The following is a 25,645-nucleotide window of genomic DNA, read 5'->3' on the forward strand; positions in this document are numbered from 1 at the left end:
AATAATACTTGTAACTTTTTCACTCCTTCCGTCATTGTCATCAAATAAAAGGCACAAAATCTAATATGCACTGATACCATACCTGAGAATATAATAAATAATATCATTGATTTCAGTATAGTCCAGTAGAGTCTACATATACGTAGGAGAAAGAAAAGCAACCCTGTGCTCTAAATAGCATTGACGGGTTTAACAAATAATAAAAAGATTAAACCAATATTCTAAGTTCACGTACTAATAGCAACAATCATAAACAAACACTAAACAGCCTATTTACGTGAATGAATGATGGATTATCCAACAATAATGCCATAAAAGCTCCAACTCAGTGGTTTTCAGCTAGCCAAGAATTTGTATGCTCTCTTGCTCAATGCTTTCTTGATTTGAAAGATAACAAGAACTCCGAAATTTACACCATATATATGCCCAGTCAATAGGGGATATCACAGAAATGGAAGTTATGAAGAGACTTACCTTGTACCATTCTGTGGAAAAAATAACATGATAGCATTTAGAGATTTATGTACGTAGTAAGAATTCTATCATGGGCAATATGACTTAAAAACTAAACCTAAGTGAAGAAATCCATCCCAAAAGAAGTAGCAATAAGATTTCCATGACAATGCTGATTTCTGTGTGAAATGGCATCATCTACCCAGAATAATACAGAGAAGCAAGATGGATTTGATCAACTAATCCAATCAATACAATGAGAATGCAACAATCGCTCAGTATAAAGCAGAGGATTTGCAAAAGTAAATCTTAAATGACAGAGGCAAGATGGCATAGAAATACTATAACATTCATATTCTTTATCTTTGAAGTTTAGAATAGTTCTACAGAAAATATAAGCTTCATAGCAATAATCTTGCAGTTGACAGTGCAAAAATGCAGATAATAATAACAGCATATTGCTGAATTAATACAGCACCAATTAGCAGTCATCAAAACCATTTTTTGTCAGAAATTTGAAGCATGCTTGGGAAGATAAAGCAAGCCATTCATAGTTGGGATCCTAATTTGTAAATTATTGAGTTACATATCGGGCTCATAGTGGTGTAACAGGCAAATGCTAATACTATGAACTTCCTGCTTCATATGACAATCTATGCTCTAATTCCAAACACTATTTAGAAAGGTCTAGGAAAAAGCCTCAGCCTAATGCAAAAAGATGAAAGAAGGGCTCATTCAAGCCCTTTGAAGGATGTATAATGACAACAAGTCTACCTTACTTTAACTGCAATATCTAGAATTTGTGAATCTCTGGGGTCCAAGATTCAGAAAACCACAAATGGGGACAAATATAGCTACTATTAGCTCAAAAAGAGTTATCGTATTGGATATGGCATGGCAAGGATGCATCAAAGTTAAGAATGCTTTCCACTCACCTGTTTTCACAAGTTGCCAATTTGTGTTGTAAAGAGGAATTGATTCATATACTTAGTCAAGAGGAATAGGCTTACCTCTTGACAACAAATAGGATTTCTCTCCCTTATATCTCATATTTGTTGGAGTCATGACTTTTAATTTCATGCCTTTTGATCATTCATTAAAATTAACTCCAACTTTGATTAAACTAAATGGAATTCATATCTATCTATCTATCTATATATATCCTAATTTAACAAGGGAACATTTATAGGCACTTTCAAAGGGGTGGTAATGATGATGGATTGTGACCCTTATGAAGGGTACTAAGTGTGAAAGGTTATGACTATTATGAAGAGGTGTCCCTCTCCCTCACATTGGAAGATATAAAGGGTAGAATATTCATTTGAGAACATGGAAGAAAGATCAAGTCGGAGAGTAATATATCATTCTGAAAGGCAATAACAAGAAGCGGTAACCCAATCCTTATGAAAGGTACAAAACCCTCCACGAATAAAGTATACAAGAGGACTTATTCCACGCATTAAAGGGGACTTGTCAATTATGACTCACTCATAACTGAAGGATCAAGCATGAAATTATATATAGACACACACACCACAAAGAAGCAATTTATCTATTGGGATAGGGTTCCCCATAAGAGCATAGCTAAGACATAGAATTCATTCCAAGTGAATACAAATCAAAGAATCTGAAGGTTCAATCCTTATTGTTGATATCAAATAGGTAATCAACTAGGTTGCATGGGTACGTGTAGCCATGTACCCAAGTACCGGGTACTCAGTCGAGAGCACCATAGCTAAGGACATTGATTACGATTTTTGAATTTTTATTTTCAGTTTTTTGTTTGGGTATCAGCTTGTTGTGTATCAAGCTTAGTTCAATACGTAGTCAGTTTGAAACTTCGAAAAAATACTGATTAACAGTAAACTTTATCACTGTGCAAGTCAGAAGTTTATCATTTGCAATATGTCATTGTTGTATGATTTATGTTCTACTTGTTCATGTTGAAAGTTTGCTTTCTCTGAAACTGAAAACAATACATTACATTTGCAAAACTCATCACTGTCTTGTTCTAAAAAAACATTTTCATGACTCGTAATTTCAGATTTTCTATAAATATTAAACTATAATTAAAAAAATGTTTGACATATGCAAGTACCCACATCCCCTATTTTGAAAAATAGTTGTACCTGTACCCGCACCAATACCCTAAGTACCCAAGTACCCCGTCCCCGTGCAACCTTGGTAAGAAACCAACTATATCCCAAAGGGGGGCAATACAATTGGTAACAAAGCAATGATTCTACCAACATATCAGAACATGAAATGTGTCTAAAGATAGTCATCAAGCACAAGTGGCAAGAAATGACAAAATTCATAGTGCAAATAATTACTCAAAGATCACATTTGACATCGTACAAAAGTCTCAAACAAAGAAGGTTATGACAAAATACAAAGGGACTTCATAAGTAGATCCTTGAAACATATTGGAGCAAATTTATAAATTACGACCATAGGGAGCGACAAGATGGGGTTGGGGTTAGGCCCACTTTCTCAATCTAATTGCCTTACAAGCAGCAAGATGGAGATAGGCCCACTTTGTGGCTCTAGATGGTTTATGAGTAGTGAGATGGTTTTAAGCCCACTTTGTGGCTCAAAATGGTTTATGAGCAGCAAGATTGGGGCTAGGCCCACTTTCCATCTCTAAATGGATTATGAATTGAAAGATGGGGTTAGGCCCACATTCTAGCTCGTATAGACCATGAGCAGCAAGATTGGGATTATGCCAACTTTTTGGCTCAAAATGGAAAATGAGCAAGAAGATCAGGTTGGGCTCACTTTTTTGCATGAAATATAGTACAGGCAGCAAGATAGGGGTAAAGCCCACTTTTAATCTTTAAAATAGTGATCTAAAAGCATGTGTATTTGCATGCATGCTTCATATCTGCATACATTCATATTGTATACTTTGTGGTTTTATGTGTGTGCCCTGCGTTATGTGTTTTTGGTGTCTACATTTATTTGTGTACATACTTCATGTTTTTATGTCTATGTTCCATGGCAGGTTCATACCTAATACGTTCTAGGCACAAGAACCAGAGTGAGCCAATGAGATATGAATTACATTTGAGGTTATAGATGTGTGTCATGCTTCTAATCCTTAAATTAAAATATGTTAAAATTGTTGGAATAAAAATTTTTGTTGCACCAAAAGATTGAATTATCAATGTCCAATATAAACACCATATTTAACCTGATCCACGAGAAGTAGTTTGTAATGTCCCCTTCTCCACGCTAGGCCTTACTAGCGCCTTGTTGGTCTATCTTTCCATCCGAATAGGCTAATAGCATTAATCTTGAGGATGCTAGCAAGTCACAGGAATTAATTTGGTTTCGCTGGGGAGATATTTGAAGTTGTGGAGTTCTATAGTTACGTCACTTTACTTTATAAAGCGGATTTATAAAGTTACTTTATGACTTAAAAGTCATTTTAGAACAAAAAGTAACTAAGTGACTAAAAGATGTGTTACATCCCAAATTTTGCCCTAATTTTCTTTTATGATAAAAATAGCAGTTGAACCAAAAATACTATTTTCATGATCAAGTAGTTTATAACCATTGTGTTCATGTGAAATGGATTTAGTTGTTAGTCGTTATATTCATGTGAAATGGATTTAGATGTTAGTCGTTATATTCATGTGAAATGGATTTAGTTGTTAGTCATCATATTCATGTGAAATGGATTTAGTTGTTAGTCGTTATATTCATGTGAAACGGATTTAGAATTTAGCCGTTATGTTTTAAGCAAAATGAATACAGTTTTATAATCATTATGTTCATATGAAACGAAAATAGTTTTAACCATTGTTCAACCAGTTATTATTTATGGTGAAATTGTTAATGATATTATTAAGTAAATTATGAATTATGAAATTGATGTTTTGGCGAGAACGATTGTTTTGAAGGTTCAGGATAAAGACTCAAGAAAGAGGGGGAAGCATTACGAAATGAGGTTATTCGGCATCGGGACTATCATGTGACCTAGTTATCAGGAAGGTCAGGTTGATCAAAAGACGCCATGGCAGGGTTGTTAAGCTTGACAATTAAGGTTTAAAGTGGAAAAGTTACATGAGCTATAAATAATATAAAATTGTAAAATTAAATAATAAAGAAAAAACTTACCTTTAAATTTCTAAACAACAATATCATTTAATATTATATTATTACTTTGATTAACTTACAATCAAATATTGCATAGTGCCACTATGTATATACTTAATTATAAATTAACCAAAATAATAATAAAACATTAACGTATATCTTCTTATCATTGTTCCAACGTATCTTACTTTCTAACCGATGGGGAGTTTCAGGCATAATACAATCTTGTAACGGCAGGAGACGAACAGCCGATTGATATCTTTATTTATACTGCCTTATCGTTTTGGGAGAAAAACTTGTCTCTTCTTACTTCCGTTTCGGTCTCTCAGTTTATGTCTTCTGTACCCGTGCGGGAAAGAACAAAAAGTCTTGTCAGCAGAACCGGATATGCACGAACTCATTCACCCGACATTGCATGAAGCCATCCTTGCATGCTTCTGAGCCACGGATTCCAAAACCAGTTGAAGTTTACCCCACGCAGAAGCATACAATACACTGAAGATAAGTAAGGATGATCGGCATTTGTCCATATCTTCTTGCACACGAATTTCATCTCTATTCTGTTCTTTATTTTTTGAGTCGGTTTGGATGAATGTGAAGAGTAGAAGTATACAAATTGAGTCATAGTATCTCACATGTGCTTACCACCTTAGTAGAATATCACTGAGCATAGTAACTTGTTAGCAATAAAGCATGAAACGTCCTTGACAGTGGTGATAAGGAAATAATAAAAACCATTAGATCTTTCTTTCTTTTCCACGTATATGTTTGAATTTTATCTCAATGTTTCCTTGTGATAGAACTGTATCAAAACCACCCAGGTCATAATCTGTGGAGATATGTTAAGAACTGATCCGTATCCATCCATCAAAACAGTAATAAAAATCAAGTCTAGTACCCATGAAATATGAGAAAGCCGAACCAAAAACTTGTGATTAAGTGTAAGATTGAAATGGATTCAGGCATCAAGAATCACTAATCTGAAGATCTGTTGATGGTGAAAAGATGTAAATGAATCTGATACAAGAAAAATAAGGTAGATATCAGTAATTGTTAATAGATGAATAATTGTTAATGATCTAATAATCTATATAGCTCATGTAAATCCACTTGAAGAATTAATTGTCAAGCTGAGCGGTGGAGATCGGGTTATAAAACCCACCTCTGAAATCCCTGGCCAGGGCGATAAAAAGGGCATTCATGCCATAACAAATGATCGCGTTGTTGTCCTAATTCTTCAGCTATTCAAAAGCTGTTGGGACCTCAACCCACCTGAGTACTCCGATGACTGGATCGATGAACATCCCAAGTCCGACCTCAGGGTAGGGAGGGTCGTTCTATTCAATTAGAACTTGTGGGGATAAGTAAAAAGGTCCGCGGTTGGGAGGTTAAGCCCACGTTAATGCTTCTCCTCTCACCAAAGTCAGAGCTTGGTCAATTAATTGGAAAAGACTCTCGGGAAATCAGTATGTATACGGTTTATTTAAGTTTCTTTATATATATGCATTTTTCTGAAAGATTTCTTCCATGCATTTAGTCGTTCCTTAATTTGAATTCCTTTAAGCATACTAGATAAAATTTTAGAATAATTTGATACTCAGTAATTAAAATAGATTCAGAATCTTAGATATTTGTTTAGATATCTCATCAGATGTTAAATTCAGTAGATTTATAATTGTGAAATTAACCGTATGTTACATATGGTATCAGAGCACTGGGTTCAACACTGAACCTGGGCTCATCACGTCCATGAAATCTAATAAAGATGAAAACAAATACAGGATGATAGTACGTAGAACACCCCGCAAGAAAATTCGACACCCTATATTTCCTTACCTCCTACAAAATATGACTAAGTATGACTATTCTTACTGCTCTGAACCTCGAGATGATGAAACAATGTATCAAGCCATTCGACGGATGAAGAAGGAAAGGATTCGATGGACCCCGGCCAAGAAAGCAACATATAGGAATAAATTGATTTAGATTTGGAATGCTCAGCAGAACAATCCCCTTCTTCACTTTCACGGATCTTGGATGGTACGGGACATGTACCAAATTAAGTCAGAAATTGCAAAACAAAAATAAAACATAATCTATGGATGTAGGCAATCTCATTGGAGAAATTTTTTTTTTTTTTGTAATAAAGGATTGCTTTGTCGAGCAATGTTAAATAAGATTTTTGCTTTGTGGAGCAAAGTTTTTTTTATATATTTATTTGCTTTGTCGAGCAATGGATATGAGTTGTAATTAAAATTTGCATAGATGTGCAATAAAATAAATAAATAAATATTTTAGCAACAATGGGGAATTGAACTTTTGAGCAACAAAAGCTAAAAAAATTTTAACTTAATTGTGTAAACTAACAGGTGCAACTCCTGCAAATACAACATGAATAACAATGAGGATGTGGAAAACCGAGAAATAGTCAGAGAAAATCAACAAACCTCTAATGAATTATTACTTCAAATTCTTCAAGAAACACAATTAAAATTAGAAGCAATGGATAAAAGAATGAGTGAGATGGCAGCTCAGATGGGGCAACAACGTGAGGAAATGCAAGAGACACCCAGAGCTGAGACTGAAATCTCGGAACATAATAGGACTCCCTCCCCTTAGCAATCTGATAAACAAAAGAAAAAGGAGATCGTAGCTGATTTATCAGCTGACATTAAGAAAATTAAACCTCCAAAATTCAGTGGTACTGAATATGGGGAAGAAGCTGAAGCATGGATGACGGAGATGGAACAATACTTTCAGATACGGAATTTTTCAAAGAATTCTAAGGCTGTTTGGGGTATATACAATTTACTGGGGAAGCAGCAACTTGGTGGGGAAATACTAAGGTAGAGTTGAACATTAGATCAACGGACATAACCTAGGAAAAGTTTGTCAACATATTTAGAACATGGTGGCTACCTCAAACCTTCTATGATCAGAAACCCATGGAGTTTCAAAATCTGAAGCAGGGGGAAATGACAGTTCATAAATATTGGGAGAAATTTATCAGATTACTTAAATACGTGCCGCCTTACCAGCAGGATATTAATCTAAAAGTAAGAAAATTTATCATGGGATTGAATAATAGAATAGGGGGAGCCGTGGATGTTTTAGCACCACGAACCATGGAAGAAGCCTTGGAAAAAGCTGTGCGTCAGGAGCATAAAATCAAGAAAGATGATTCCATCGGGGATAGTAAGAGGAAAACCAATTGGAATTTAGAAGGTGCAGAATTTGGACCACCAAGAAAACAATTTAAGGACTTTAAGAATAACAAACCTAATAATAGAAGCAGTGGAACCAAAGATAATCAGGGAAACGTTCATGTAAACAAAAATGACAGGAACAATGAAAAAAGAGGACCACTAGGAGGTTGTTTCATTTGTAAAGGAAATCATTTTAAAAGACAATGCCCTAACCTCAATCAGCAACCACACCCACCCTTGCCACAGCAACAACAGGTTTTTCAACAAAGAATTCATGCAGCCCTGAATAATCAACAGGCAGAACAACAAATAGGCCCCATTGAAACACTGGGTAAGATTTATGGTAACCCTGTAACTATTCTTATTGATACTGGAGCAACAGAATGTTTTATTTCACCTAAATTATTAAGTAAATTTCCAAAAAGATCTGGCTTTATGGCAAAACCATGGATAGTCGAATATGCAAATCAAACAAGGGCTAAGGTAGAGCAATGCTTGTTCGAAGCCCAGGTTGACTTTCCAAACTTTTCTACAGAACTAAATTTATAAATAGCACCATTAGGATCTTACGACATTATTATAGGAATAAATTGGCTCAGCAAGCACAAGGCTAATGCAGATTGCCTAGCCAAAACAGTAAGTTGTGTGGATGATCAAGGCAGGCCTACAAGTATTTCAAGGGTCAAACATAAAATAAGAGCCCAGCAGATTTCAGCAATGCAGCTTAAGAGGTATGGAAGAAAAGGTTGTGAGATATTCACAGTAAAAATTGAAGATTTAAGGAAAACTACACTCGAAGATGAATATATTTATGAAGATGGGAAAATTAAACAAAAACTAAAGGAATCTTTTGAAGAAAAATATCCCTATCTAAAGAGCTATCAAGATGTATTTCCTGAAGAACTTCCTAGATTACCCCCTTCTCGGATATTTGATTTCTCCATAGATTTAGCACCAAGAGCGGAACCCATATCAAGAGCCCCGTACAGAATGACCACCACAGAACTTATGGAATTACAAATTCAATTACAAGATATGTTTGATAAGAAAATGATTCGACCCAGTGTCTCACCATGGGGAGCTCCTATATTGTTTGTAAGAAAGAAGGATGGAACCATGAGATTGTGTATAGATTATCGGATGCTTAATAAGGTAACCATCAAAAATCGGTATCCGTTACCCAGGATAGATGATCTATTTGATCAAATGAAAGGTGTGACCGTGTTTTCGAAAATCGATCTGAGATCTAGATATCATCAATTACGGATTAAGGAATCAGACATACATAAAACTGCCTTCAAAACCAAATATGGACATTATGAGTTTACAGTCTTGCCGTTTGGATTAACTAATGCCCCTGCAGCTTTCATGAATTTAATGAACAGTATATTCCATGATTGCCTAGACAAATTTGTGTTGGTATTCATAGATGATATTCTTATTTATTCTAGAAATGAAGAAGAACATCAGAAGCATTTAGAGATAGTACTACAAAGACTTAGAGAACATAAATTATATGGAAAATTATCAAAGTGTGCTTTCTACCAGAAGGAAATTCAATATCTAGGGCATATAATATCAACACAGGGCATAGCAGTAGATCCATCTAAGATCAAGGCAATCAAAGAATGGCCAATACCCAAAAATGTGTCGGAAGTCAGGAGTTCTATGGGATTAGCTGGATTTTACAAGAAATTTGTTAAAAACTTTTCAAGAATAGCTTATCCAATCACAACACTTCAAAGAAAGGGAAAAAAATTTATTTGGACGGAAAAATGTCAAACGGCTTTTGAATATCTAAAGGAAAAACTGACTACTGCACCTATTTTTAACAGTACAATCCACAAAAACCATTCACGATAGTCACTGATGCTTCAGGTGAAGGACTACGGGGTGTGTTAATGCAAGAGGGACAAGTCATTGCATGAGTCTAGAAAATTGAAGAATTATGAACAAAACTATGCACCACACGATCTGGAATTAGCAGTCATAGTACATGCCTTACAAATGTGAAGACATTATCTGATTGGAAAACCCTTCGAACTTCAATCTGATCATCAAAGTTTAAAATATATCTTTACTCAGCAAAATTTGAATGCTAGACAAAGGAGGTGGTTAGAGTTCCTAGCAAATTATGAATTTGACATAAGCTACATTAAGGGAAAGAAAAACAAGGTTGTCGATGCCCTAAGCCGAAGGAGGCACATTTTGGCAGTGACTAAGATAAAAGTTCAATTGAGAGACCAGATTTTATAGCATTTGGAGAATGATGATTTTTATGCAGAAATCAGTTTGGTACTTATTAGAGATCCACAGGATCCCAAATATTCAGAATTTAAATTAGAAGATGATGGACTGTTGAGATATCGCCACAGGATCTATGTACCCAATCAATCTGAGCTACGTAGATTAATTCTGGAGGAGTATCATTCAGCTCCATATTCAGGACACCCAGGAGTCACAAAAATGTTATCACATATAAAACCCTCATACTTTTGGAAGGGAATGAAAAAAGAGATAATTGAGGTTGTAGCAAGTTGCTTAGAGTGTCAAAAGGTGAAAGCAAAACATAGATATCCAGCAGGACTGTTACATCCAAATGAAGTACCTAGATGGAAATGGCAAATAATATCTATGGACTTTGTACAAGGGTTGCCTATGACTCGAAATCGACATAATACTATTTTGGTCGTAGTTGATAGATTGACTAAGGTAGCACATTTTATTCCAGGAAATTTAACTGATGGAGCATCTGAGATAGCCCATAAATTCATAAAAGAAATTTTTAGATTACATGGGGTACTGGAGAAAATTATTTCAGATCGTGATACAAGAGTAACTTCCAGATTCTGGCAGACATTATTCTCAGCCTTGGGCACTAAATTGAATATAAGTTCAGCATATCATCCTGAGACAGATGGCCAAAAAGAGCGAGTTAATCACGTATTAGAGGATCTTCTAAGGGTTTATTGCATGGATCGACAGTATCAATGGGAAACGTATTTGCCACTGGTTGAATTTGCATACAATAATTCCTATCAGTCTTCGATTAAAATGGCACCTTTTGAAGCCTTGTATGGCCGTAAATGCAGAACCCCAGTAAGTTGGAATCGATCAGAAGACAAAGTTATAGTTGGCCCAGAAATGCTTCTAGAAATGGAAGAGCAAGTACTTCAAATCCGCCAGAAGTTAAAGGAAGCTAACGACAAGCAAAAAAGTTATGCTGATGCGAAAAGAACACCCAGAGAATTTGCTATAGGGGACAAGGTGTTATTAAGAATTAAGCCCCAGAAAAGTACTATTAAATTCGGCAAAAATGCTAAATTGGCCCCCAGATATGTGGGTCCCTTTGAAGTTTTGGAGGTAGTTAACCCGGTGGCCTACAAGATTGCTTTACCTCCAGCACTTGCCAGGATGCATAACGTTTTTCATGTGTCCTACCTTAAGAAGTTTGTCAGTCATCATGAACATATGATTGATTGGAAGCTGTTGCAAGTACGAGAGCCAGGGGTGGTAGAGGTAAAGCCAACCAGAATACTCGAGGTGCGTAAGCTGCACTTACGAAATCGAGAAGTGACTCAGTGCAATGTTCAATGGGATCAATATTCAGAAGATAATGCTATGTGGGAAGACTATCATGATATTTTTCAAAAATACCCTTATTTATTTTCAGAAACTGGAAATTGAATAATTTTCTTATTTCTAAATTTAATTATTAATTTCTTTGATACTATTTCATCGTGGACGATGAAAAACCTAAGGGGATGGGTATGTTACATCCCAAATTTTGCCCTAATTTTCTTTTATGATAAAAATAGCCGTTGAACCAAAAATAAGATTTTCATGATCAAGTAGTTTATAACCGTTGTGTTCATGTGAAATGGATTTAGTTGTTAGTCGTTATATTCATGTGAAATGGATTTAGTTGTTAATCGTTATATTCATGTGAAATGGATTTAGTTGTTAGTCGTTATATTCATGTGAAATGGATTTAGTTGTTAGTCGTTATATTCATGTGAAACGGATTTAGAATTTAGCCGTTATGTTTTAAGCAAAATGAATACAGTTTTATAATCATTATGTTCATATGAAACGAAAATAGTTTTAACCATTGTTCAACCAGTTATTATTTATGGTGAAATTCTTAATGATATTATTAAGTAAATTATGAATTATGAAATTGATGTTTTGGCGAGAATGATTGTTTTGAAGGTTACAGGATAAAGACTCAAGAAAGAGGGGGAAGCATTACGAAATGATGTTATTCGGCATCGGGACTATCATGTGACCTAGTTATCAGGAAGGTCAGGTTGATCAAAAGACGCCATGGCAAGGTTGTTAAGCTTGACAATTAAGGTTTAAAGTGGAAAAGTTACATGAGCTATAAATAATATAAAATTGTAAAATTAAATAATAAAGAAAAAACTTACCTTTAAATTTCTAAACAACGATATCATTTAATATTATATTATTACTTTGATTAACTTACAATCAAATATTGCATAGTGCCACTATGTATATACTTAATTATAAATTAACCAAAATAATAATAAAACATTAACGTATATCTTCTTATCATTGTTCCAACGTATCTTACTTTCTAACCGATGGGGAGTTTCATGCATAATACAATCTTGTAACGGCAGGAGACGAACAGCCGATTGATATCTTTATTTATACTGCCTTATCGTTTTGGGAGAAAAACCTGTCTCTTCTTACTTCTGTTTCAGTCTCTCAGTTTATGTCTTCTGTACCTGTGCGGGAAAGAACAAAAAGTCTTGTCTGCAGAACCGGATATGCACGAACTCATTCACCTGACATTGCATGAAGCCATCCTTGCATGCTTCTGAGCCACGGATTCCAAAACCAGTTGAAGTTTACCCCACGCAGAAGCATACAATACACTGAAGATAAGTAAGGATGATCTGCATTTGTCCATATCTTCTTGCACGCGAATTTCATCTCTATTCTGTTCTTTATTTTCTGAGTCGGGTTGGATGAATGTGAAGAGTAGAAGTATACAAATTGAGTCATAGTATCTCACATGTGCTTACCACCTTAGTAGAATATCACTGAGCATAGTAACTTGTTAGCAATAAAGCATGAAACGTCCTTGACAGTGGTAATAAGGAAATAATAAAAACCATTAGATCTTTCTTTCTTTTCCACGTATATGTTTGAATTTTATCTCAATGTTTCCTTGCGATAGAACTGTATTAGAACCACCCAGGTCATAATCTGTGGAGATATGTTAAGAACTGATCCGTATCCATCCATCAAAACGGTAATAAAAATCAAGTCTAGTACCCATAAAATTTGAGAAAGCCGAACCAAAAACTTATGATTAAGTGTAAGATTGAAATGGATTCAGGCATCAAGAATCACTGATTTGAAGATCTGTTGCTGGTGAAAAGATGTAGATGAATCTGATACAAGAAAAATAAGGTAGATATCAGTAATTGTTAATAGATGAATAATTGTTATGATCTAATAATCTATATAGCTCATGTAAATCCACTTGAAGAATTAATTGTCAAGCTGAGCGGTGGAGATCGGGTTATAAAACCCACCTCTGAAATCCCTGGCCAGGGCGATAAAAAGGGCATTCATGCCACAACAAATGATCGCGTTGTTGTCCTGATTCTTCAGCTATTCAAAAGCTGTTGGGACCTCAACCCACCTGAGTACTCCGATGACTGGATCGATGAACATCCCAAGTCCGACCTCAGAGTAGGGAGGGCCGTTCTATTCAATTAGAACTTGTGGGGATAAGTAAAAAGGTCCGCGGTTGGGAGGTTAAGCCCATGTTAATGCTTCTCCTCTCACCAAAGTCAGAGCTTGGTCAATTAATTGGAAAAGACTCTCAGGAAATCAATACGTATCCAGTTTATTTAAGTTTCTTTATTTATATATATATCTGTATGCATTTTTCTGAAAGATTTCTTCCATGCATTTAGTCGTTCCTTAATTTGAATTCTTTTAAGCATACTAGATAAAATTTTAGAATAATTTGATACTCAGTAATTAAAATAGATTCAGAATCTTAGATATTTGTTTAGATATCTCATCAGATGTTAAATTCAGTAGATTTATAATTGTGGAATTAGCTTCAATATTTGTTTAGATATCTCATCAAATGTTAAATTCAGTAGATTTATAATTGTGGAATTAACCGTATGTTACAAGATGAAAATGGCTTTTATCCCACATTGCCTAGTTGTTTGTACTTCCCCTCATATCGAGGTTATAAAGGCAACAAGCTTCCTTGGGATTGACACCATGAAATATAATATTATACAAATGAAAGGTTGCTTAAATGTGACTGGTTGCTCTTAAGGACAAAACCTCTAAAGCAAAATCTGAGAAGTTGGACGTAGCCCCAGCATCTCATTGGAGTTTTAGTTCAGATTCAGGCAGAGGATTGGCAAGGAAAAGATTGTTTCGGTTGGCTCCACACTTAGAGGCAAGTTTGGCATTCGAACTCCAGCATTAGTAAGATTTGGCAGTAGTTAGTAATCAGGTTCTAAACTGTCAGCATGTCTAGGAATTAGTGACAGAAAACCATTGCAGTTAGTGGCCTGTTCCTAAGCTTCAAACAGCGGGAGTCATCCGGGATATAACTGGAAGTGAGCTTCAGTCACCAGTTTTGGGCAGGGTCGAAGCCATCAGGGATATCTGATCCCATCTTCCTCTCCTTCACCACAGCAGCTAGTGGTGATGTATGTACGAGAAGCTGGGATTTCCATACAGCCGTGGAGGTCATTCCACTTCGCGGGTGATCAATGGAAGGTCGTGAGGGTGGACAACAGTAGTAACAGGGCCACGCGATATTGGAGACTACAACCATGTGCCTCATATGCCACGCAGCAGCTGAAGGAAATGGTAAGCTCACATTGGCCATTAATGACCAATCTGGGATTGTGGGGGTAGTATTCTGAATCGCTCCAGCTGCAGGTTCCATCATCTTTATTCAATGCATCTTGTTTATGTAAAGGAGTGATCTATTGTTTAAATTTTCCTAGTAGTGTGTGTACGTGTGTCTTTTGAATGTTTGTTGTTCATGCCCTCTTTTGGCTAAAACATACAGAGATAATCAGACACCCGATAGTAATGTATTCTGGAGGTTTTTTGGTGATTTTCTGAATTGATTTTCCAAGTTACACTATTGGTGCCACTTTCTACATGATTTGCATTTGATCAGATTATCTACTATTATTCCTCCTAGGGTCTGGTTTCTTACATAGTTAAACCATCTCACGAATCCCAAAGGAGGTGCTGACCACCACGTCAACAATCTCACCCTTGACACTGACTGGGCCTTTAGGATCCATTTAAGGGAGACTCAAATTTTTGACCCAAGGCTCTAGTAACAATTGTTGGAATCATTTGCAACTGTGCCAAAAGCTTGAACTATCAATGCTCGATATAAATGTCAGATTTAACCGGACTCATGGGAGGTAATTAGCCATGTCACAAGTCCCCAAGAAGGTGCTAAGTCAGCAAAAATCACCCTTTTTAACACAGCGATATCTAGGATATCGTGCAAACATTGGGTCAACAAAATTAAATAATGAATATAAACATCCAACAATATAGTTGAGGCCTTCATTATTCAGTCCATAGAAATCTTGGGAAGGGAAGACTATAATGTCCCTAGCTGAAATAGTATTTATTAATAAATAAAAAGAAATTAAAATTTATCAAATTAATATAATCAAAGTTCTGAATGAATGGTTTAAGGGCGGGGATGAAAAGCTGTCCTCCTCAATGTGATATATAAAGCAAGAGAAGAGAATTTCATTTGAATGGGGATACATGGAGGGAGGAAGGAAGAATGGAGCAAAAGAAATTAAGGAAGCATTAATGGAAGAAGATAAGGAAGTGACTCTTCCTAAGGACCAGCAATGATAAAGGGTTGTGACTCTTTCAAAGGATGGTAATTGTAAGGGGATGTGACCTTTAAGATGAGGTGTGACTCTCCCTTATACTGGAGGATATAAAGGGAGAAGATTTCATTTGAGTAGGAACTTCTGCAGATCTAAATCTTTTATTAAAAATATTGATAACCACATTGTAAAAAATATACCATTCTTTTCAGTGTTAAAGCCAAATAATATAGACAAGATACAGGAATCAAAATATAAATATTCTGGAAAAAATGTCAAGCTTGCAAGTAGTTGAGCATGCTTAATTGGTAGTCATGTTTAGAAACAGAGTGAAATAAAATTGTAACATTCTCCTCCATTCTATGGAACCAGATTGAGTGAATGGTCATTATATTATAATGGGATAATGGAAATATCTTAGTTGAAGTTAAAATGTTTGGATATGTGATGCCCCCTTTGTGAAATAGGATTTAATAATTTATTAATAATTATAATATAAAAGAATACAAATAAAATTTATAATGTAACATAATTAAATTTAGTTCAGCTAATGGAAGCAGACATGAAATGAAAAGTTCTTTCTCTTAAACATGAGGTATAAAAAGGAGAAGAGAAATTCATTTGAAAGGGGAAGAGAGGAAGAGAAAAGGGAAGTGTGCAGCAAGAAAGAATTAATAGAAGAGGAAAAAGAAATGAGAGATTTCAAAATAAAGAAGTGACTCTTTCAAGGGGCAGAAGTTATGAAGTGTTGGGACTCCAAAAGGTGGTAACTATGGAGGTTTGTGACTTTATCAAAAAGGGGTAATTATGAAAGGTTGTAACTCTTTCAAAGCACATAGATGATGAAGGGTAATGAGTCGTGACTCATCCAAAAGGTGGTAATTGTAGAAGGTTGTAACCTTTGGAAAGGGCAGCCGTGATGAAGAGGTGTGACCCTCCCCCGCGTTGGAAGATATAAATAGGAGAATGTTTCATTAAGGGGACATCCAAGGGAGAGCAATTTGGGGGATAATACATTATTCTCAAAGGCAACAATGAAAAGTGATGAATTGATTCTAATGAAAGGTGGTGACTCTTGCACCAATAAAGAACGAAGGAGATTTCATTTCAAGAAAAAAAATGCAGAAAAGCAACAAAAGAGAATTCTTCACATTTTAAAAGCAGATTGAGCAGAAGAATTCCATTTAATATAGAAGCTTGATCTTAAAGGATCACCTGATATGAGAAATCAGACTTCAGATATTTATACAGCTTATCTTATTTTATTCGAGTAAGAAATACAAACTACAGTTTGCTCCGGTTTTATTTTGGATTTGTGAATTTAGGGGAAAAATAAGGTGATCCCTAAAGGGGAGATTATAGTGTCCAGCAAAAGATGTTTAATAAACACAATAAAAACAAAAAGAAAAACTCATTTCTTCCTGTGCATCTACTTTCCGTCCTGAAATAGGGTAGTCGAAAAAATGTCAACAATTTAGTGGCCATACCTGTCGTTTGCCTCCGAATCTCCTTCTCCGATGATTGGAATAGTTGGCGCAGACAAAATAGCAAACCTGCTAAACAGAAACTAAACATTTAGATTTGTAGACTAATCTGAAGTATTCCATACAAGTTTTAAAAAAAAAAAATTGACTCAATTTGGACAGCATAAGCTTAAATGTTTGTACTCTCATATTATTTAATTGTCTTCCTCTATTGACCTCTGTTCTGATTCACTGTCAAGAAACATTGATTATTGGAGAACTTAAAAATTGGTAAAGATGCCGAATGCTCAAACGATTAGCATTTGTAAGCCTTTGTTGTCAGATACTTTATTCTACACACTAAAAAAACTTCAAAAAGTACTCATGATTGTCAAAGTACGAAGCTATGGAGTTCTAGGATTGAGCTGTTGATCTCAATTCTGAATGCAATTTGAACTCAGCTGATCTTGTTAGAAAGCTTAATTAAAAACATACGAGTATCATCATTTATGCCAATTGGGTTAGGTGATATGGAGTGGAAATTCAATATACTAAGAGGTGAAAAAATCAGTTTGGAAGTCTAAAGTTGATTGATAAGTTGATGTACATGCAATTTCACTTGATGCTCTTAACAGTGCTTGGGAATCCATTTTTGTATGGCAAATGCTATTTTCATAGCAAGGACCAAGAAGTACCCATGAGCCAAGAATGGAGCTAAGTACATCATCATGAAGGGACACCACAGCACAAAAGTAAGAATCATAAGTTTCCATCAAGCTATAAAATTGATTTATCAGACCAGGCAATTTTAGTGGAACCGAGGCTTCTTCAATGTCTAACTGCAAACATATAAAATCAATTGGATGAGGTGTTGGCATCCTTTTAGGAAGTGTTTCATAACCTCAGGGGTTGCCACCAACAAGAGAGGTAAAGCATGGGATCACATTTGTTTTATGTTGGATTGTATACAATCACTTTTGAAAAATAATGAGATTAAAAACAGCTCCAATAATTATTAGCAGAGAAGTTATTCTCCCAATCCACCGTAGTCATGATAGGAAACACAAAGATGGCTCTTGGAGAATTACCACAGATTACAGAGCATAAGATAATCACTAAGGACCACTATCTTTGTTAGGAAATTAAGATTTATATTTAAGAAACTAGTTATGTTGTTGTGTAGAAAGTTATTTCCGTAACAGGAAAATAATAGCTTAAAAAGGCCAATATATTGAATGTAATGGATGAACCAGATCTGTTTGCAATGTAAATTTTTTTATTGTTATTTTGTTTTGTTGTTCTATAGTGGTATTGAAGTGCAAAACATTTATGTGCCTCTGACCTGAGTAAGAATGAGAAAACAAGCACAGGCTAAAGTCATTTTTCCATGGACAAGAAGATCGGCGCCTGTGTCAGACTGAATGCTCCAGGCACTTCTGCACAACCTGTATGATTGAGTCTTGTCCTCCTCCAGGAAAAGTAAGGCAATGTGTGACCAATGAAAACTATTAATTAATAATTAGAAGTCTCTGCATTTAAAAATCTCAACCTATATATCTATCAAATATTCATGAAGGATGACTTCACTCACAAAGGAAAAATGCAGCCAGGATAGAACAATACTTATTGTGGCAGTTTGAATAACCATTCATGTTGTGAATTAGTGTTGCAGACTAAATGACTATGTGAACATTTCCTAGAAAAGTTTAGTGCCTTCAAATTTGAGTATTTTAAAGTGCAACACAGGGACGTGCCCTTCCCCCCTCCCAAACCCCCCATGCACCTGACTTGGGGATGTCCCTGGGATAGGGACTTAGAGTTCCCTAGTCCCCCCAGCACTGCCTTTGTGCCACCATCTCACTGCTGGAGGTTTCTGCAAGCAAAAATTGCAGCTGCAGCACTTGTGATCGAAAGTGGGTTTACTAGCTACCGCAAAGGTCACTGTTACACACACATATATATACTACAAGTGCATAATTATGAATGTATGTACATGATTTACTTGTTTTGATATCATGTTACTCATTATAATCATCTTCATGATATTTTTAATATTCATGTTGCAATTTTGCTATGTTAAAGCATTTGGTATTATAATTTATAATTCTATTACTATTATACATCATTTCATAACTAGCATTTCAGGTACTATATGTATAGTACTATTATACATCATTTCATAACTAGCATTTCACTTCTTGGTTCATAGAGGGTTTGTTAGAACCAAGTTTGAAAGAAACACAAAAATATTGCAAAATTGTGATGCATTGCAAGTCCAAACTGCAAACATTACAATCGCACATTAACTCAGGCCCAATTTGTTCTAAAAATTGCAATATTTTTTGTCAAAAAATTGTGGCATCACATGAAACATTTACCATGTAATTAACGGGTGAATAAAGTGTTAAGTTATTATATAAAGTTCAATTTTTTTAGGGTTTATTTTTCATTTTAAACCAATGTCAAAAGGTGCTTACGTTTCTTAACAATGAGAAAAAGAAAGGACAGAAGGAAAAACACAGCCAGATGTGAAGAAAAAACACAAACAAAACTCAAAATAAAAATTGGTTCAGCTTATTGAACGATTAGTTCTAGATGGAATTTTTCCCTCTAGTGATGGTGAAAGCATCGATTCATATCAGATTTCATTATTATGACTTCAAAGTAATACACTAGTCATTACATACAATTTTTTAAAAATTTAATGAATAAGTATTAATATATTATATAATTTTCAGGCAAGAGCCTACAACACAATGGTAAATTGTGAGTCTCTTATCAGGGAGGTGGTTCGAGTCTACTCAAGCTTAATACATAATGATAATTAATTTCAACAAATAATACTCAAGGCTTCGGCTCATTACCAATCAAAAATAATACATTATATAATTTTCAATTAAGATATTAGAAATAAAATGTAATAGATGATCTATTAAAAATATCTTATAATATAAATGTGTTGAATAAACCATAACAAATACTAAATTTCATACAAAATTAAAAAATCCATAAGTACTTAGCAATAAGTATTCTAGAAACATTATTAGTAATTTATTACAAAATTTTGTATATTTGAAGGCTTTAGTTGTTTCGTTGAACTCAATTTTATTCAAATGCTTCATTTTTTTTTGGTATGACTATGCTAATTTGCTAAAAAAAATTATATATAGTTAAAACATTGATTTGTATAGATGGAAATCTCAAGTCAATAGTGTTCTACAAATTTGGTGTGCCTGAGTGTTTTTTATATAGAATATTTAAAGAATTTATATATTTTACAATGTTCAATAAAAGTGTTTATTTCTTCACCAAGTTTGTGGGAGTTCAAGTTTTCCAAATATTTTAGGCCATTCAAGTTATTGTCTAGTCTGAGTTTTTTAACAATGGTAAAAAACTCTCAAGGGTTGGGTCAAAGATTTTGATTTGCCATCCTTGGAGGATTTTTTTAGCATTAAAGAAGTATAGAACTATCTACACCATAAGCTAGGTTTTCTAACTGTTGATGTGAGTTTTGTTTCACTACAACATATAGAATCGAATACCTAGTATTCCATGATGAAACACCAAATTTCCAACTCTCTTGAATAAGGATGCTCATATACAAAACAATGTATACAAATTGTATGATCAAATGAGACAACCTCAAAATTCCTTCATATCATGGACTTTCACTCAATTATAATGATGTGATATGTTGGTTATCACAAAATGGACTTATGCTACTCATTCAATGGATATCAACTACTTTAACAACTTCAATCACCTCCAACCAAATAAAATGCAAAGGATAATGATTTTGAAGACTAATCTACTCCTAAAATGCAAGAAACTGTGGATGTCTCTAAGGCTCTATAGACTTAGTTTAACCATCGAGATCAACAAAGCTAGTACAATTTTCTAAGGTAACTATAAGATGTTCAAATGACTACCATTTCATTAACATCATCCATCAATCCATATCAAAGTGCAAACAATAATTGAAGTTAAGTTTATAAATGTAAAATTCATCAACACAAGGCAAACTTGCAATTAGCAAGCAGCTAGTAGTTTGTTCTAAGCGAGTTCACCAAAGATGAATCCAAAATCATTTCCATTCAACTAAACACTACTTCTAATCTATATTCTATGTGAGGAAATGTAGAAACCATGCAATACTCCAAAGAAACACAATTAATCCACTATGATGATCAACAATGAATCAACAATTACTTTGATAGCATTATGGCAACAATTTCAACAACTCTCCTCTCCTATTCTACCTCTAAAACTAATCTCTTCTCTAATCTCATGGGTTACAAATGAGGCCATGGCCTTTTATAGTTATCCAATTACAATGAAGAGCTAAGATCAATTCAAGATTGAGGACCAAGATTAACCCATTACAAACCATAATTAGGGTTATCACTACTATCATCCAATTACATGAAGGCACCACCTTGTTGGCCAAGAGAAAATTACAATGCTTTTGAGAGCTAATGAAAAAATAAATTAGGTAGAGGCATGATGTGGACTTGACATGTACACTTGGCATAATATGATTGAATGTTCTTGAGCATGTGTAACTATAGCCCACTGATTGGTTGAAGACAAGTGGGTGCCACCTCAACATCCTATTCTAATAAACTTGGTCAATTCCTTGGTGATGAAAAAATATCTCTTGATACTCAATATTATCTAGTCTTCAATTGTGATGGCAAATTCCTAAATTGCTTCATCTTTTCAAATTTTCTTCATCCTTGCCCTTGGAAATTCTCATTTTCATGATTTTGAAATTGTTCGTACTTGCAAACTTGATGTCACTTTCAATGCCTTAACTTTGATCTTCTTGAGATGATGTAGTCTTCATGCACATGGATCCTTGAACGTGAGCTTTGATTTCCTAAGAAAATCTAAGTTGGTGGTGATTTTCTTTCACTTTTAGTCTTGAAAATTCGAACTTTTCTCCTTGTTCTTTGCTTTCTTGAACTTCATCATTATCTTACCTTGAATTTGCACTTTCAACTTTGAGCTTCATCCTTGTCCATGAGCATCTTCTTACTTGATGTTTTGAGCTTGACCTTGCAACCATCTTTCATTCTCCAAACCTCTCCTTCAACAATTTCCTTGGAAAACAAAGGAAAGATTTTAGTAACATACGGACTCGCACCCCCTTCTAAAACTCAAAGTACCTGTCCCCAAGACATCCCTGCACCAGGAACTTGAGTACCCAAGTACCCCCACCTCCGCCCACCTCCGCCATTCTACAACCATGCCACCACTGGAATGAGTACTTGAATTTCTATTTGAATTTTGATTTTTGAGTGTTACTAGTAGGTATGTTACTATGTTAAATGTTCAATGGTTTTAGTTCATGTTGCAATTTCACTATATTCAAGTATTTTAATTTGGTATATTCTACTGAAACATCAATTCATAACTAGCATTTCAAGCTCTATATGTAAACTATACAACACCCCTCCTTGCCAAGTCCTCTTGTCGACATCCCTTGGTCGTCCCACTGCCATCCCAAATATGAGGCCCATTTTCCCCCCATCCTAGAAACTCATCCTATCGTCCCAACGTACCTCAGTACTGGTGTTACACTGAAAAAGATCATTAAGCTCACAAAATGGTTAGAATAAACAATGTGAAGGAAATCTTAAAGCTTGCATGATATGATAATCCATCTAGTTTCAACTTTTTTTCAAGACAAGGTGACTTCGCCAGTTCAATTTTCTTCAAGATTTCCATCAACATATCATACAAAACTTTACCTTGTTCACTGCTACAAAAATTCAAGGTTTACACATCTAAAATTTGCAAAGGATTACTTGATTTTTCACCCTAAGGAAATTTAATTTTTAAATCTTGTATAGTTCTGATTATCTGGCAGCCTGATGTGAGTTTGATGTTGTCAATAATAGCTTCCACAACAACGAGAATTTAACACCAATTGATGAAAATTGCCAACTCCTAAGCACCCAATTTGCTTGCATTCGGTGTTTGAACAAGGAGGTTTGACCTCTCATATATAGGCACCCAAAGCCTACGGGTTGTGTCTCTAACCTTGGCCAGCCTACTAGGGGAGCAAATGAATTTTTTGTATACACAGTTCACGCAGGTGGACACTGTTTACCGTACTGGGGTAAAGAAATCAATGCATACAGACAATGGATCAGAATAGCAGAACTTGTATTATTCGCATATGCCAAAGACATTACATTATGCTTATGATGATGATTACAATGATTACCCGGAAGGTGTATATATACATCCCGAGAAACCTTCTCGAAGGGGTCCATCGGCCACATACAACATGTTGGCTACATAATAAGAACCTTCCCGATACCGACGACATACATCCTAACACATACACTATCGGCTACACAGTATTTACCGACGAAATCATCCCCCCCGAAAAGAAAAGTCGTCTATGGATGACTACACAACAAAACTCAAACAGACAACTAACTAAACTTATTCATAAAAACAACATAGACATAGATATCATGAACCAGAAGGCTATCTCAGACTGTGAAGACCGGCTGCGTCGAAGCTAATACACTTGTTCTATCTGAACCTTCAAATCAGCTCTAATCTGAGAGTTCTCCTCAACAACTTCTTTCAGCATCAATGTAACCTCCTGGCACTCGGCTCCTTTCCGATCATGAGCCCTCTTTGTTGAGTCCTTCTCCTGTAGTTCTGTTGCCAAACGCTGCTCCACTGCTGCTAACTGTTGTTCTGCCTGTTGCTTCCCTCGTGCACCTTCCTTGAGTTGCGCTAACAAGGCTGTCCGCTTTGCTTCCCATGCAACCTGCTAGGTGGCAAGTCGGTAGGCCATCTCCTCCCGAGCCTTCTCAGCCGTCTCCCGAGCTTCCTGCCCAGCCTCTGCCCGTCTTCTCTCTGTAAGCACCAACTCTGCCAGGGACTTGCTTCACTCTATGATGTCAACAAGGCATGAATGAACATCCTTATCCTTCTCCTCCACTAGTGGTAGAGGGTCTCCCACCTGCACCCCTCCATCTACTTTCTCTGCTGCTGCACTCTAATCCTCCACCCCTGGTACACAAATACTGCATGCCTGTAGCAAGTCCAGGTCTCATCAACTAGTCAAACTTCCCATGACTGACAACGACTGGGGGTCTAGGGCCAGTGGGGTTCGCCGCCAAGACCAAATTAGCACTTTCGAAGCCACATAAAACACCATTTTTGTGATTTTCTTCTGATCCAACACTCTTTTTGACAACCGCTTATGTTTTCTACCTGATTATGTATTTCTATTCCCTTTGGCATCATGCATTAGTCATTCAGAACATTTTTGATTTGTCGTCATTTTTTATTTTATTTTAAATTTTAAATTTTATTTTTTTTAGAAAACCTCCTGCCACCCTTCTTGATGCTATGCGGCTGCACTCCTCAACTTGCCTTCCTGATTGCATCAATTCACAACTTCTAGTCTATGTGTTCTTAATCCATTGGACGCCTTTCATAATATGCTTGTTTAAAACCCTCTATGCCATGCTAATTTACTAGATACTCACGCAATAGTAACAACTAAATTCCTTCCCCATACGCCTCTAGCTAGGCACTTCGAATGAAATCACTGATTTTATAGCTTACTACTCCTGGTATCGTACAGAGCGTTCCAATAGCACTCTTATATTGTGTCCTTGCTCACCGTACGGTGCATGGTATGGATGTTGGTACTTGGGTATGGCCCTTCTGTGTTTCCTGCTTGCCAAACGGTGCTTGCATATTGGTGAATTCTTCAATCGGTCTGTACGGTATTCGTTACTCACGTGCTCCTTTCTTGTGTTTCACAGTGAACCGTACGGTGATGAAATGAATATATCCTGTAGTTTGATGATGTCGTACAGTACTCTCCATATCCCAGATGTCGTTCCAAGATGGCCGTACAGTAGCATTTTAAAGTGTCGTACGCTGACACTGAAAACATCGTATGGTATGAAGCTGTACAATCTCCTCCTGATGTCGTACAGTGGTACACAAAGTTATGCCAATCACATGTCGTGCGGTGTCCTTCAGGTACCAAGCCTCCAAGCTGAATGCCTCCAGAACGAATGCTTAAGCGTCGTACGTAGCCTCTTTATATTCCTGACACTGCCTCTGGACGTCTGTACAGTGCTTGGTGTGATACAACTAATGCCGTAAGGTGGCCACTTAAAAACACTGTACGGTGTTCATACCCACCGTACGGTTCCTCCAAGATGCCTCTCAATTTTTTTTTTTAATTTTTTTTATAGACTGTCCTTACTGATCTTACATATGTACAATATTTACATATATACAGTATTTACAGTCGTTCTTTTCTCAGTTGTTCGTCCGCGAAGGTGTGTTATTGCTTTCATGGTAGACATTCAACTTCAACCTATGCACTGCATCAGCTTTCTATCCATCGAGCATCCATAGTTTTATTGCTCCGTTATCACCCACTTCCTGAATCTGGTACGGCCCAACCCATTTCACTTGAAACTTGCTTGGTTTGATCTTGTTCTGTTCATCATACTTCAACACCAACTGTCTTGGTTAGAACGTG

At 35.8% G+C, this 25,645-nt stretch overlaps 1 protein-coding gene across 2 annotated transcripts in view; it reads right to left on the reverse strand.

Moving 5' to 3' along the window:
- LOC149561605 (putative glutamyl endopeptidase, chloroplastic) overlaps positions 1-25,645 on the reverse strand; it is a 163,547-nt gene that overhangs the window by 30,617 nt on the left and 107,285 nt on the right. For both annotated transcript variants that reach the window (XM_089825204.1, XM_089825202.1), the window contains one exon: positions 17,134-17,199. In XM_089825204.1, coding sequence (XP_089681330.1) covers positions 17,134-17,199 — 66 coding nt within the window. The remainder of the gene's footprint in view (positions 1-17,133; positions 17,200-25,645) is intronic.

Source organism: Cupressus sempervirens, chromosome 4 (genome assembly GCF_028749045.1).
Source record: "Cupressus sempervirens isolate cs-2001-9-10 chromosome 4, ASM2874904v1, whole genome shotgun sequence".
NCBI classification, from domain to species: domain Eukaryota; kingdom Viridiplantae; phylum Streptophyta; class Pinopsida; order Cupressales; family Cupressaceae; genus Cupressus; species Cupressus sempervirens.